Source organism: Salmo trutta, unplaced genomic scaffold, assembly GCF_901001165.1.
Source record: "Salmo trutta unplaced genomic scaffold, fSalTru1.1, whole genome shotgun sequence".
Lineage (NCBI taxonomy): Eukaryota > Metazoa > Chordata > Actinopteri > Salmoniformes > Salmonidae > Salmo > Salmo trutta.
In genome coordinates, this window is record NW_021822619.1 from 397054 (window position 1) to 413011 (window position 15958).

Consider the following 15958-nt stretch of genomic DNA (forward strand, 5'->3'; position numbering starts at 1 on the left):
AGCCTCCTCCTCCTCCCACCTCTTCCTCGTTATCCAGACTCCAGAGACTCATGTGTTCTCTCTGTGTGTTTCGTTGTTCTAGAATCTTCTGCAGCGGTGTCACTCGGCCCAGGCCTCCTACCTCTTCCAGCAGGATAAGTTCTATGATGTCAGCTATGACACGGGAGACAAGTCCATACAGTGTAGCCGCAAGCCCGACGCCTTCAAGTTCTGGCTGATGTGGAAAGCCATCGGCACCAAGGGTCTGGAAGAGAGAGTGGACAGAGCCCTCGCTATGGCCAGGTCAGTTTGAAACGTCTTATGACAAAAAAAATTAAAATAAAAATTTGTTCTTTCTCTTTTGTTTTTCCTCCAAAGTCTTGATAGAAGACTCATCTATCTAGCCTGGTGTCAGATGTGTTTGTGTTCTGGTCCAGTAAAGTACTTACAGTTCTGGCCTAATGTATGAGCTTTAGTGTACATTGTAGTGGCAGGCCGTACAATGACAGTCTAGGAACAGTGGGTTAACTGCCTTGTTCAGGGGAACAGTGGGGTTAACTGCCTTGTTCAGGGGAACAGTGGGTTAACTGCCTTGTTCAGGGGAACAGTGGGGTTAACTGCCTTGTTCAGGGGAACAGTGGGTTAACTGCCTTGTTCAGGGGAACAGTGGGTTAACTGCCTTGTTCAGGGGAACAGTGGGTTAACTGCCTTGTTCAGGGGAACAGTGGGTTAACTGCCTTGTTCAGGGGAACAGTGGGTTAACTGCCTTGTTCAGGGGAACAGTGGGTTAACTGCCTTGTCCAGGGGAACAGTGGGTTAACTGCCTTGTCCAGGGGAACAGTGGGTTAACTGCCTTGTTCAGGGGAACAGTGGGTTAACTGCCTTGTTCAGGGGAACAGTGGGTTAACTGCCTTGCTCAGGGGAACAGTGGGTTAACTGCCTTGTTCAGGGGCAGAACGACAGATTTTTACCTTGTCAGCTCGGGGATTCGATCTAGCAACCTTTCGTTTACTTGCCCAACGCTTTGACCACTAGGCTACCTGCAGCCCTTGAACATGTTCCTGGAGCATCCATGAGTATACACCCTCAGACTGTCTGGTCCTGTCTGGTCCTGTCTGGTCCTGTCTGGTCCTGTCTGGTCCTATCTGTTCAGCTAATAGCCCAGTCCATCAGCTTACACCTAAAAGCTAGACTACTTTAACGTTATAGCAAAAGGGTTGGGATTGATGAGAAATCTTATATTTTAATGTCTTTAGATTAAAATGTTTTTTTTGGGGGGGGCCAATACAGAGTGATGGGAAGGGCTCTGCATCGAATGCAATCAGTATCTGTCCAATGCTTCCTGCTCTCAGTGTCTCTGTCCCAAATACCAAAGCAGTAGCTAGCTAGCTACAAATAGACTGTATAGCAAAAGGTGGCCAACGCTGAAGACCTACTAAGGTATGCAGACTTCTGCTGAATCATCTCTGTTAGAGCAGGGCTTAAGCAAAAGCCTGCACAGCCGCCTGGTAGTTCTCCAGGAGGACAGGAGGCCCCATCTCTACACTGGGGTCACCTCTGGTCTATACACAGTAACATTGCTATCCAAACAGTATGTTTTCCATACACTGAGAGTAATAACAGTAGTAAACCCTACACCTGGGATACCTCTAACAGATATAACCAAGGCTGAGGAATGTTAGATCTTCTACAAGAGAAACCACAGCATCTCAACAGCTTTCTGACCAGGTGTACAGTGGAGAATACCGAGGCAGAAAGGGCTTGGCAGACTGCATGTATTCAAAGGAGTCCTAGAAATCAAGCTGTGGCAGCCGGTTCTATTTCTGGGCTGTTGGCAGTAAATTACAGTCAGGTCACGGTTCCTTAACTATTCTGTGTGGCCTTTAGCTGCCCTCTCATCTATTCTGATCCAGATGACCTGTGGTCACCTTTACAGTTCAGGACCTACTGACTGCAGGGGGATAGATAGGGGGTTATAGACACGAGGCCAGACAGCGGCCAGGCTGTTTTCAGACTGCTACTGAGAGCCCGTGGGACTAAGATAGGTGGTTATAAGACACGAGGCCAGACAGCGGCCAGGCTGTTTTCAGACTGCTACTGAGAGCCCGTGGGACTAAGATAGGTGGTTATAGACACTCTGCTCCAGTCATCTGTCTAATGCTGTTTAGGATTCAGTAGGGTGGTTGGTGCCGTTTAACATGAGGGAGGACCATTCCTTTTTTCCCCATGAGAATGGCCTTATTTCTATTACAGTCATATTGGATGACTGTCATTCATATTCCATTCACCCAGTTCAATGTAACAGTGATAGGTTTAGGCTACTACATGATAGTCAAATTTTCCTTATACCTTTCATGAGGTTGGTGCAGAGGTAGAGAGAAAAATTTGAGTAATCAAGGTGACAGTGAGACATTCAATACCGCCACCCTCTTGCCTGCATCTAGCTGATCTAGGGTGTAATCATTAGTCCAACAGTTGCAAACGAGTGTTTCTATTGGACAAATTCAGGTATGTTTATCCCCGTTTCGTTCCGTTTTAAGAAACGTTTTTCAACAGAATCGGAATGAATACACGCCTGTCTGGCTGGAGGACAGGGACCTCTAGTGGTGGTATAGAGGATAGCAGGAGGACAGGGACCTCTAGTGGTGGTATAGAGGATAGCAGGAGGACAGGGACCTCTAGTGGTGGTATAGAGGATAGCAGGAGGACTACTGCTGTGTCTGGCTGGAGGACAGGGACCTCTAGTGGTGGTATAGAGGATAGCAGGAGGACAGGGACCTCTAGTGGTGGTATAGAGGATAGCAGGAGGACAGGGACCTCTAGTGGTGGTATAGAGGATAGCAGGAGGACAGGGACCTCTAGTGGTGGTATAGAGGATAGCAGGAGGACTACTACTGTGTTGTAAACATAGACAACAGGAAAGATATTACTCACTTGTTATAAAATAGGTGGGTCTGTCTAAGACTATGTAGCAGGAGCGCTGTGTTGGACAGACTAGAAGACACATTGCAGTCTTGCACTGTTGAAAAAAAATGGCTCAGTAAAACTCTTCTAGCCTGAAATGTGTTGGTACGGTATATAATTATATAATTATATACCGTATATAGTTATATAATTATAATTATTTCTGACACTCTTACTTCCTTCTCTTTGGTAGATATCTGGCCGAGGAGATCAAGAAGAGAGATGGATTCCGTCTTGTGATGGAGCCTGAGTACACCAACGTCTGTTTCTGGTACATTCCTCCCAGTCTGAGGGACACGGCTGATGGACCTGAGTTCTGGAGAAAGGTCCATGCAGTAAGTCAGAGACGACATCCCCTCATATTTTTTTGTTTTATTTTACCTTTATTTAACTAGGCAAGTCAGTTAAGAACAAATTATTATGTTCAATGACGGCCTAGGAACAGTGGGGTTAACTGCCTTGTTCAGGGGCAGAACGACAGATTTGTACCTTGTCAGCTCGGGGGATTCGATCTTGCAACCTTTATGGTTACTAGTCCAACACTCTAACCACTAGGCTACCTGCCGTCCCTACACTCTAACCACTAGGCTACCTGCCGTCCCTACGCTCTAACCACTAGGCTACCTGCCGTCCCTACACTCTAACCACTAGGCTACCTGCCGTCCCTACGCTCTAACCACTAGGCTACCTGTCGTCCCTACACTCTAACCACTAGGCTACCTGCCGTCCCTACGCTCTAACCACTAGACTACCTGCCGTCCCTACACTCTAACCACTAGGCTACCTGCCGTCCCTACACTCTAACCACTAGGCTACCTGCCGTCCCTACACTCTAACCACTAGGCTACCTGCCGTCCCTACACTCTAACCACTAGGCTACCTGTCGTCCCTCCACTCTAACCACTAGGCTACCTGCCGTCCCTACACTCTAACCACTAGGCTACCTGCCGTCCCTACACTCTAACCACTAGTCTACCTGCCGTCCCTACACTCTAACCACTAGTCTACCTGCCGCCCCTACACTCTAACCACTAGGCTACCTGCCGTCCCTACACTCTAACCACTAGGCTACCTGCCGTCCCTACACTCTAACCACTAGGCTACCTGCCGTCCCTACGCTCTAACCACTAGGCTACCTGCCGTCCCTACGCTCTAACCACTAGGCTACCTGTCGTCCCTACACTCTAACCACTAGGCTACCTGCCGTCCCTACACTCTAACCACTAGGCTACCTGCCGTCCCTACACTCTAACCACTAGACTACCTGCCGTCCCTACACTCTAACCACTAGGCTACCTGCCGTCCCTACACTCTAACCACTAGGCTACCTGCCGTCCCTACACTCTAACCACTAGACTACCTGCCGTCCCTACACTCTAACCACTAGACTACCTGCCGTCCCTCCACTCTAACCACTAGACTACCTACCGTCCCTACACTCTAACCACTAGACTACCTGCCGCCCCTACACTCTAACCACTAGACTACCTGCCGCCTCTACACTCTAACCACTAGGCTACCTGCCGTCCCTACACTCTAACCACTAGGCTACCTGCCGTCCCTACACTCTAACCACTAGTCTACCTGCCGTCCCTACACTCTAACCACTAGTCTACCTGCCGCCCCTACACTCTAACCACTAGGCTACCTGCCGTCCCTACACTCTAACCACTAGGCTACCTGCCGTCCCTACGCTCTAACCACTAGGCTACCTGCCGTCCCTACGCTCTAACCACTAGGCTACCTGTCGTCCCTACACTCTAACCACTAGGCTACCTGCCGTCCCTACACTCTAACCACTAGGCTACCTGCCGTCCCTACACTCTAACCACTAGACTACCTGCCGTCCCCCTCTAACCACTAGGCTACCTGCCGTCCCTACACTCTAACCACTAGGCTACCTGCCGTCCCTACACTCTAACCACTAGACTACCTGCCGTCCCTACACTCTAACCACTAGACTACCTGCCGTCCCTCCACTCTAACCACTAGACTACCTACCGTCCCTACACTCTAACCACTAGACTACCTGCCGCCCCTACACTCTAACCACTAGACTACCTGCCGCCTCTACACTCTAACCACTAGGCTACCTGCCGTCCCTACACTCTAACCACTAGGCTACCTGCCGTCCCTACACTCTAACCACTAGGCTACCTGCCGTCCCTACGCTCTAACCACTAGGCTACCTGCCGTCCCTACACTCTAACCACTAGGCTACCTGCCGTCCCTACGCTCTAACCACTAGGCTACCTGTCGTCCCTACACTCTAACCACTAGGCTACCTGCCGTCCCTACACTCTAACCACTAGGCTACCTGCCGTCCCTACACTCTAACCACTAGACTACCTGCCGTCCCCCTCTAACCACTAGGCTACCTGCCGTCCCTACACTCTAACCACTAGGCTACCTGCCGTCCCTACACTCTAACCACTAGACTACCTGCCGTCCCTACACTCTAACCACTAGACTACCTGCCGTCCCTCCACTCTAACCACTAGACTACCTGCCGTCCCTACGCTCTAACCACTAGGCTACCTGCCGTCCCTACACTCTAACCACTAGGCTACCTGCCGTCCCTACGCTCTAACCACTAGGCTACCTGTCGTCCCTACACTCTAACCACTAGGCTACCTGCCGTCCCTACACTCTAACCACTAGGCTACCTGCCGTCCCTACACTCTAACCACTAGACTACCTGCCGTCCCCCTCTAACCACTAGGCTACCTGCCGTCCCTACACTCTAACCACTAGGCTACCTGCCGTCCCTACACTCTAACCACTAGACTACCTGCCGTCCCTACACTCTAACCACTAGACTACCTGCCGTCCCTCCACTCTAACCACTAGACTACCTACCGTCCCTACACTCTAACCACTAGGCTACCTGCCGTCCCTACACTCTAACCACTAGGCTACCTGCCTGTCCCTACACTCTAACCACTAGGCTACCTGCCGTCCCTACACTCTAACCACTAGGCTACCTGCCGCCCCTACACTCTAACCACTAGGCTACCTGCCGTCCCTACGCTCTAACCACTAGGCTACCTGCCGTCCCTACACTCTAACCACTAGGCTACCTGCCGTCCCTACACTCTAACCACTAGACTACCTGCCGTCCCTACACTCTAACCACTAGGCTACCTGCCTCCCCTACACTCTAACCACTAGGCTACCTGCCGTCCCTACACTCTAACCACTAGGCTACCTGCCTCCCCTACACTCTAACCACTAGGCTACCTGTCGTCCTACACTCTAACCACTAGGCTACCTGCCTGCCCCTACACTCTAACCACTAGTCTACCTGCCGTCCCTACACTCTAACCACTAGACTACCTGCCGTCCCTCCACTCTAACCACTAGACTACCTACCGTCCCTCCACTCTAACCACTAGACTACCTGCCGCCCCTACACTCTAACCACTAGACTACCTACCGTCCCTACACTCTAACCACTAGACTACCTGCCGTCCCTACACTCTAACCACTAGACTACCTGCCGTCCCTCCACTCTAACCACTAGACTACCTACCGTCCCTCCACTCTAACCACTAGACTACCTGCCGCCCCTACACTCTAACCACTAGTCTACCTGCCGCCTCTACACTCTAACCACTAGACTACCTACCGTCCCTACACTCTAACCACTAGACTACCTACCGTCCCTACACTCTAACCACTAGACTACCTACCGTCCCTCCACTCTAACCACTAGACTACCTGCCGCCCCTACACTCTAACCACTAGACTACCTACCGTCCCTACACTCTAACCACTAGACTACCTGCCGTCCCTACACTCTAACCACTAGACTACCTGCCGTCCCTCCACTCTAACCACTAGACTACCTACCGTCCCTCCACTCTAACCACTAGACTACCTGCCGCCCCTACACTCTAACCACTAGTCTACCTGCCGTCCCTACACTCTAACCACTAGGCTACCCTGCCGCCCCTACACTCTAACCACTAGACTACCTACCGTCCCTACACTCTAACCACTAGGCTACCTGCCGTCCCTACACTCTAACCACTAGGCTACCTGCCTGTCCCTACACTCTAACCACTAGGCTACCTGCCGTCCCTACACTCTAACCACTAGGCTACCTGCCGCCCCTACACTCTAACCACTAGGCTACCTGCCGTCCCTACGCTCTAACCACTAGGCTACCTGCCGTCCCTACACTCTAACCACTAGGCTACCTGCCGTCCCTACACTCTAACCACTAGACTACCTGCCGTCCCTACACTCTAACCACTAGGCTACCTGCCTCCCCTACACTCTAACCACTAGGCTACCTGCCGTCCCTACACTCTAACCACTAGGCTACCTGCCTCCCCTACACTCTAACCACTAGGCTACCTGTCGTCCCTACACTCTAACCACTAGGCTACCTGCCTGCCCCTACACTCTAACCACTAGTCTACCTGCCGTCCCTACACTCTAACCACTAGACTACCTGCCGTCCCTCCACTCTAACCACTAGACTACCTACCGTCCCTCCACTCTAACCACTAGACTACCTGCCGCCCCTACACTCTAACCACTAGACTACCTACCGTCCCTACACTCTAACCACTAGACTACCTGCCGTCCCTACACTCTAACCACTAGACTACCTGCCGTCCCTCCACTCTAACCACTAGACTACCTACCGTCCCTCCACTCTAACCACTAGACTACCTGCCGCCCCTACACTCTAACCACTAGTCTACCTGCCGCCTCTACACTCTAACCACTAGACTACCTACCGTCCCTACACTCTAACCACTAGACTACCTACCGTCCCTACACTCTAACCACTAGACTACCTACCGTCCCTCCACTCTAACCACTAGACTACCTGCCGCCCCTACACTCTAACCACTAGACTACCTACCGTCCCTACACTCTAACCACTAGACTACCTGCCGTCCCTACACTCTAACCACTAGACTACCTGCCGTCCCTCCACTCTAACCACTAGACTACCTACCGTCCCTCCACTCTAACCACTAGACTACCTGCCGCCCCTACACTCTAACCACTAGTCTACCTGCCGTCCCTACACTCTAACCACTAGGCTACCCTGCCGCCCAGAACTCTATCCTCTCCTTTTCTGTGGTGTTTTTCTACATGAACAGAAGCCCTGTCCTGAATAACACAAAAAAGGTTAATAGAATTGAATTCAGGAAATAATTCATGTTGAAAAATAAAAAAACACATTCCATTTCACAGGATATGAATGAGACAATAGTTAGCTAACCATGAGGATTTATGCTCCAGTCTCTTTCGGAGGCGTGGGTTCAGATCCCACCACTGACACCAGATGTCAAGCGGGACCATATCCCTCCAATCCAATCCATGCAGAAATGGCCCTTAGATCAGTGTGTGGAGACTCTAAATACAACTTGACTTGTGGTTATGTCCCAATAATCTCTCCTTTCTGCCATGACTTCATGCATGTGAAAGGTAATGACTGGTACATGGAAACACCAATCCAATGTTCTCACACGGGAATGAGTGCTTACTTCAGAAGGAAGGAGAGATTACTGGAACACTGATACCTTATCTTCCAGTTCCACCATCTCACAGTGTTCTGTACTACTCCCTACCCCCAGGTGGCGCCAGTGGTTAAGGAGCGCATGATGAAGGAGGGCTCTATGATGGTAGGCTACCAGCCCCATGGAGACAAGGCTAACTTCTTCAGACAGATCATCATTAGCCCTCAAGTCAGCAGAGAAGACATGGACTTCCTGCTGGACCAAATACACAGCCTGGGGATGGACTTATGATCCCACGGAGATACGTCCAAAATGGCACCCTATTCCCTCAATGAGCCCTGGTCAAAAGTAGTGCACTATACAGGGAATAGGGTACCATTTTAAACAAAACCCAATGGGTCATGTTCAGTAGGTACGAAAACAGGAGATCGTGTTTTGAAACTGAGTGAAACAGAAGAGGTGGTACCCCAAACGTCCTGTAAGAAGTTTGTTAACCTGTTGTCTTATTTGGTGCCCCGGGGGTTGTGCAGAAGCCTCAGCAAGTCATCCTTCCATTGGCCGTCTCCATAAAGGGCTCCAACGAGTTCCTGTTTCTATGGATTCCATTTGTAGATCTGAGGACCGGCAGTGTGTCAGTCCATTTGTAACTCTGAGGACCGGCAGTGTGTCAGTCCATTTGTAGATCTGAGGACCGGCAGTGTGTCAGTCCATTTGTAGATCTGAGGACCGGCAGTGTGTCAGTCCATTTGTAGATCTGAGGACCGGCAGTGTGTCAGTCCATTTGTAGATCTGAGGACCGGCAGTGTGTCAGTCCATTTGTAGATCTGAGGACCGGCAGTGTGTCAGTCCATTTGTAGATCTGAGGACCGGCAGTGTGTCAGTCCATTTGTAGATCTGAGGACCGGCAGTGTGTCAGTCCATTTGTAGATCTGAGGACCGGCAGTGTGTCAGTCCATTTGTAGATCTGAGGACCGGCAGTGTGTCAGTCCATTTGTAGATCTGAGGACCGGCAGTGTGTCAGTCCATGAGACAGTAGACTCAGTAGCTCGTTGACGGTTTGAGGATTCAACCTCTTTATTGGAACCAATTTCAGATAAATAAAAAAAAACTCAAAGTCATTATCCTTTATGTTGATGTGCTTTCTTTAGGGTAATATATAATACTGTTATAATATAACTGCTGTTAGAAAACAAGGCGTGCAACTTTTAGTAAAAGCTGAAATTTTTGAAGAGATTTTAGGAGATACGATTTTAAGCGATACCGATTGATTGTAAGATATTTATATAAATCTTAAAATATGTATTTTATTTGATGAGATTAATATATAATATTTAGAGAATACTGATGTGTAATATCATGAAAGAGCTTTAAATGTATTTTAGTTATTTTATTTTCATTTTGGATTTTCTCTTTTGAAGAATTTTCTTGCACACGGCATTAACTTTTATGATTTTAAAATAATAATTAAAAAAATGTAGCACACCTAGTGTTTGGATACTGTGAGTCCACCTCCATAAATCAGACAGATCTTAAAATGGCCACCGTTGTTATGTTTTATAAACGTTTTTCTTTAGCAACGCTTTACTTAAAGCCAACAGATATAATGCTTTCTTACTTGTTTTAAACTGACTCAAAATGCCTGTTATTTAGTCATTACTATGAGACGACAATAACACAATTTAAGTGGTCAAAACAGTCTTAATGCATTACAGCTGATTTATAATGCATTATACCAGCTTTATAATGCATTATACCAGCTTTATAATGCATTATACCAGCTTTATAATGCATTATACCAGCTTTATAATGCATTATACCAGCTTTATAATGCATTATACCAGTTGGCTTAAAAGGAAGGTGTTTTTTTTTGTAGCTTGCCGTCAAAGAGAACGGTGTTTACTTTATACATGTATGAAGTTCTGTGTACAATACTAGGATACGTGGATTCTGTACTATACATCATATCATATCATATTCTTGCAAGACATTCTGTTTTCTCCTGTTGTTTTGTTTTGTTCCAATAGCATTTTGTTCAGATATGTTGTTGTCTGAAAAAAGCCTGTATGTGTTTTTTTTTGTAGATGGGATCAGCACCAATGAGGTTTCACTGAGAATTATTTATTTTCTTTATCTGTGAAAATAAAGCCATTTGTTTACTGAATCAGGTTGTCGTTGACTATCTTTTGACTTCCTCTTCATAGCCTGGTATAGATCTCTGTGTGTTTTAGTCCACTCCTCTGAATACAGACTCCCTCTTCATAGCCTGGTATAGATCTCTGTGTGTTTTAGTCCACTCCTCTGAATACAGACTCCCTCTTCATAGCCTGGTATAGATCTCTGTGTGTTTTAGTCCACTCCTCTGAATACAGACTCCCTCTTCATAGCCTGGTATAGATCTCTGTGTGTTTTAGTCCACTCCTCTGAATACAGACTTCCTCTTCATAGTCTGGTATAGATCTCTGTGTGTTTTAGTCCACTCCTCTGAATACAGACTCCCTCTTCATAGCCTGGTATAGATCTCTGTGTGTTTTAGTCCACTCCTCTGAATACAGACTTCCTCTTCATAGCCTGGTATAGATCTCTGTGTGTTTTAGTCCACTCCTCTGAATACAGACTCCCTCTTCATAGCCTGGTATAGATCTCTGTGTGTTTTAGTCCACTCCTCTGAATACAGACTTCCTCTTCATAGCCTGGTATAGATCTCTGTGTGTTTTAGTCCACTCCTCTGAATACAGACTCCCTCTTCATAGCCTGGTATAGATCTCTGTGTGTTTTAGTCCACTCCTCTGAATACAGACTTCCTCTTCATAGCCTGGTATAGATCTCTATGTGTTTTAGTCCACTCCTCTGAATACAGACTTCCTCTTCATAGCCTGGTATAGATCTCTGTGTGTTTTAGTCCACTCCTCTGAATACAGACTCCCTCTTCATAGCCTGGTATAGATCTCTGTGTGTTTTAGTCCACTCCTCTGAATACAGACTTCCTCTTCATAGTCTGGTATAGATCTCTGTGTGTTTTAGTCCACTCCTCTGAATACAGACTCCCTCTTCATAGCCTGGTATAGATCTCTGTGTGTTTTAGTCCACTCCTCTGAATACAGACTTCCTCTTCATAGCCTGGTATAGATCTCTGTGTGTTTTAGTCCACTCCTCTGAATACAGACTCCCTCTTCATAGCCTGGTATAGATCTCTGTGTGTTTTAGACAGTACATGTTTATGCTTTAGCCATCTTAACTGAAGCATTTCCAGGTCTGGACCAGGGTAATCATTAGTCAGAGAAGATGTCTGAACTGAAGCATGTCCAGGTCTGGACCAGGGTAATCATCAGTCAGAGAAGATGTCTGAACTGAAGCATGTCCAGGTCTGGACCAGGGTAATCATTAGTCAGAGAAGATGTCTGAACTGAAGCATGTCCAAGTCTGGACCAGGGTAATCATTAGTCAGAGAAGATGTCTGAACTGAAGCATGTCCAGGTCTGGACCAGGGTATCATTAGTCAGAGAAGATGTCTGAACTGAAGCATGTCCAGGTCTGGACCAGGGTAATCATCAGTCAGAGAAGAGGTCTGAACTGAAGCATGTCCAGGTCTGGACCAGGGTAATCATTAGTCAGAGAAGATGTCTGAACTGAAGCATGTCCAGGTCTGGACCAGAGTAATCATCAGTCAGAGAAGATGTCTGAACTGAAGCATGTCCAGGTCTGGACCAGGGTAATCATTAGTCAGAGAAGATGTCTGAACTGAAGCATGTCCAGGTCTGGACCAGAGTAATCATCAGTCAGAGAAGAGGTCTGAACTGAAGCATGTCCAGGTCTGGACCAGGGTAATCATTAGTCAGAGAAGATGTCTGAACTGAAGCATGTCCAGGTCTGGACCAGAGTAATCATCAGTCAGAGAAGAGGTCTGAACTGAAGCATGTCCAGGTCTGGACCAGGGTAATCATCAGTCAGAGAAGATGTCTGAACTGAAGCATGTCCAGGTCTGGACCAGAGTAATCATCAGTCAGAGAAGATGTCTGAACTGAAGCATGTCCAGGTCTGGACCAGGGTAATCATCAGTCAGAGAAGATGTCTGAACTGAAGCATGTCCAGGTCTGGACCAGGGTAATCATTAGTCAGAGAAGATGTCTGAACTGAAGCATGTCCAGGTCTGGACCAGGGTAATCATTAGTCAGAGAAGATGTCTGAACTGAAGCATGTCCAGGTCTGGACCAGGGTAATCATCAGTCAGAGAAGATGTCTGAACTGAAGCATGTCCAGGTCTGGACCAGGGTAATCATTAGTCAGAGAAGATGTCTGAACTGAAGCATGTCCAGGTCTGGACCAGGGTAATCATTAGTCAGAGAAGATGTCTGAACTGAAGCATGTCCAGGTCTGGACCAGGGTAATCATTAGTCAGAGAAGATGTCTGAACTGAAGCATGTCCAGGTCTGGACCAGGGTAATCATCAGTCAGAGAAGATGTCTGAACTGAAGCATGTCCAGGTCTGGACCAGGGTAATCATCAGTCAGAGAAGATGTCTGAACTGAAGCATGTCCAGGTCTGGACCAGGGTAATCATTAGTCAGAGAAGATGTCTGAACTGAAGCATGTCCAGGTCTGGACCAGGGTAATCATTAGTCAGAGAAGAGGTCTGAACTGAAGCATGTCCAGGTCTGGACCAGGGTAATCATCAGTCAGAGAAGATGTCTGAACTGAAGCATGTCCAGGTCTGGACCAGGGTAATCATTAGTCAGAGAAGATGTCTGAACTGAAGCATGTCCAGGTCTGGACCAGGGTAATCATCAGTCAGAGAAGATGTCTGAACTGAAGCATGTCCAGGTCTGGACCAGGGTAATCATCAGTCAGAGAAGATGTCTGAACTGAAGCATGTCCAGGTCTGGACCAGGGTAATCATTAGTCATCTTTGTCTCTACAGTAGCTCTGCAGCATGGCCTCCTTGGCTCAGCCTTTTCAGCCTCTGATAAAAGACATGTGGAGAGACGGACAGTAAGACAGCCTCTAACCTGTCTGTGGTGCTGGAGTAGTCAACAGACCATAGAGAGACAGACAGTAAGACAGCCCCTAACCTGTCTGTGGTGCTGGAGTAGTCAACAGACCATAGAGAGACATACAGTAAGACAGCCTCTAACCTGTCTGTGGTCCTGGAGTAGTCAACAGACCGTAGAGAGACAGACAGTAAGACAGCCCCTAACCTGTCTGTGGTCCTGGACTAGTCAACAGACCATAGAGAGACAGACAGTAAGACAGCCTCTAACCTGTCTGTGGTCCTGGAGTAGTCAACAGACCATAGAGAGACAGACAGTAAGACAGACAGTAAGACAGCCTCTAACCTGTCTGTGGTCCTGGAGTAGTCAACAGACCATAGAGAGACAGACAGTAAGACAGCCTCTAACCTGTCTGTGGTCCTGGAGTATGATGCTGCCACAACCATGCTTCACTCTGGGGATGTTTTTCATCGGCAGGGACTGGGAAACTGGTCAGAATTGAAGGAATGATGGATGGCGCTAAATATAGGGAAATTCTTGAGGGAAACCCGTTTCAGTCTTCCAGAGATTTGAGACTGGGATGGAGGTTCACCTTCCAGCAGGACAATGACCCTAAGCATACTGCTAAAGCAACACTCAAGTGGTTTAAGGGGAAACATTTAAATGTCTTGGAATGGCCTAGTCAAAGCCCAGACCTCAATCCAATTGAGAATCTGTGGTATCACATAAAGATTGCTGTACACCAGCGGAACCCATCCAACTTGAAGGAGCTGGAGCAGTTTTGCCTTGAAGAATGAGAAAAAATCCCAGTGGCTAGATGTGCCAAGCTTATAGAGACATACCCCAACAGACTTGCAGCTGTAATTGCTGCAAAAGGTGGCTCTACAAAGTATTGACTTTGGGGGGGTGAATAGTTATGCACGCTCAAGTTTTCAGTTTTTTTGTCTTATTTCTTGTTTGTTTCACAATACAAAATATTTGGGATTTTCAAAGTGGTAGGCATGTTGTGTAAATGAAATGATACAAACACCCAAAAATGTATTTTAATTCCAGGTTGTAAGGCAACAAAATAGGGAAAATGCCAAGGGGGGTGAATACTTTCGCAAGCCACTGTAGGTGGGGGCGAAGTGACCATGCATAGGTTAACAAACAACCAACGAGTAGCAGCAGTGTACAAAAGGGAGGGAGGGTCAATGTAAATTGTCCAGTGGCGATTTTATGAATTGTTCAGCAGTCTTATTGTTTGGGGGTAGAAGCTGTTGAGGAGCATTTTGGTCCTAGACTTGGCGCTCCGGTACCGCTTGCCGTACGGTAGCAGAGAGAACAGTCTATAACTTGGGTGACTGGAGTCATTGACAATTTTATGGGCTTTCCTCCGACACCTCCTATTATATAGGTCCTGGATGGCAGGAAGCTTGGCCCCAGTGATGTACTGGGCCATACGCACTACCCTCTGTAGCGCCTTACGGTCAGATGCCGAGCAGTTGCCATACCAGGCGGTGATGCAACCGGTCAGGATGCTCTCGATGATGCAGCTGTAGAACATTTTGAGGATCTGGGGACACATGCCAAATTTTTTCAGTCTTCTGAGGGGGAAAATGTTTTGTCGTGCCCTCTTCACGACTATCTTTGGTGTGTTTGGACCATGCTAGTTTGTTGGTGGACACCAAGGAACTTGAAACTCACGACCCGCTCCACTTCAGCCCTGTTGATGTGAATGGAGGATTGCTTGGCCCTCCTTTTCCTGTAGTCCACGATCAGCTCCTTTGTCTTGCTCACATTGAGGGAGGGGTTGTTGTCCTGACACCACACTGCCAGGTCTCTGACCTCCTCCCTATAGGCCGTCTCATCGTTGTCGGTGATCAGGCCTACCACTGTTGTGTCCTCTGCAAACTTAATGATGGTGTTGGAGTTGTATTTGGCCACACAGCCGTGGGTGAACAGGGAATACAGTAGGGGACTAAGTACACACCCTTGAGGGGCCCCAGTGTTAAGGATCAGAGTGGCAGACATGTTGTTGCCTACTCTTACCACCTGGGGGCGGTCCGTCAGGAAGTCCAGGAACCAGTTGCAGAGGGAGGTGTTTAGTCCCAGGGTCCTTAGCTTATTGATGAGCTTTGAGGGCTCTATGGTGTTGAACGCTGAGCTGTAGTTAATGAATAGCATTCTCACATAGGTGTTCCTTTTGTCCAGGTGAGAAAGGGCAGTGTGGAGTGCGATTGCGAGTGTGTCATCTGTGGATCTGTTGGGGCGGTATGCGAATTGCAGTGGGTCTAGGGTGTCGGGGAGGATGCTGTTGATGTGAGTGCCAAAGGGCGGTAATCATTTGGGTTTCTCTTTGTAGTCCGTAATAGTTTTCAAGCCCAGCCACATCCGACGAGCGTCAGAGCCGGTGTAGTAGGATTCAATCTTAATCCTGTATTGACAGGATTGTTTGATGTTTCATCTGAGGGCATAGCGGGATTTCTTATAAGCGTCCGGATTAGTCTCCCGCTCCTTGAAAACGGCAGCTCTAGCCTTTAGCTCGATGCGGATGCTGCCTGTAATC

At 48.0% G+C, this 15958-nt stretch overlaps 1 protein-coding gene across 2 annotated transcripts in view; it reads left to right on the forward strand.

The window, feature by feature from the left end:
- LOC115182997 (acidic amino acid decarboxylase GADL1) overlaps positions 1-10587 on the forward strand; it is a 31630-nt gene extending 21043 nt beyond the window's left edge. For both annotated transcript variants that reach the window (XM_029744337.1, XM_029744336.1), the window contains exons 12-14: positions 83-282; positions 3137-3278; positions 8544-10587. In XM_029744337.1, the coding sequence (XP_029600197.1) occupies positions 83-282; positions 3137-3278; positions 8544-8717 (516 nt within the window). In that variant the 3' untranslated portion in view covers positions 8718-10587. The remainder of the gene's footprint in view (positions 1-82; positions 283-3136; positions 3279-8543) is intronic.
- The last annotated feature ends 5371 nt before the right edge of the window (positions 10588-15958 follow it).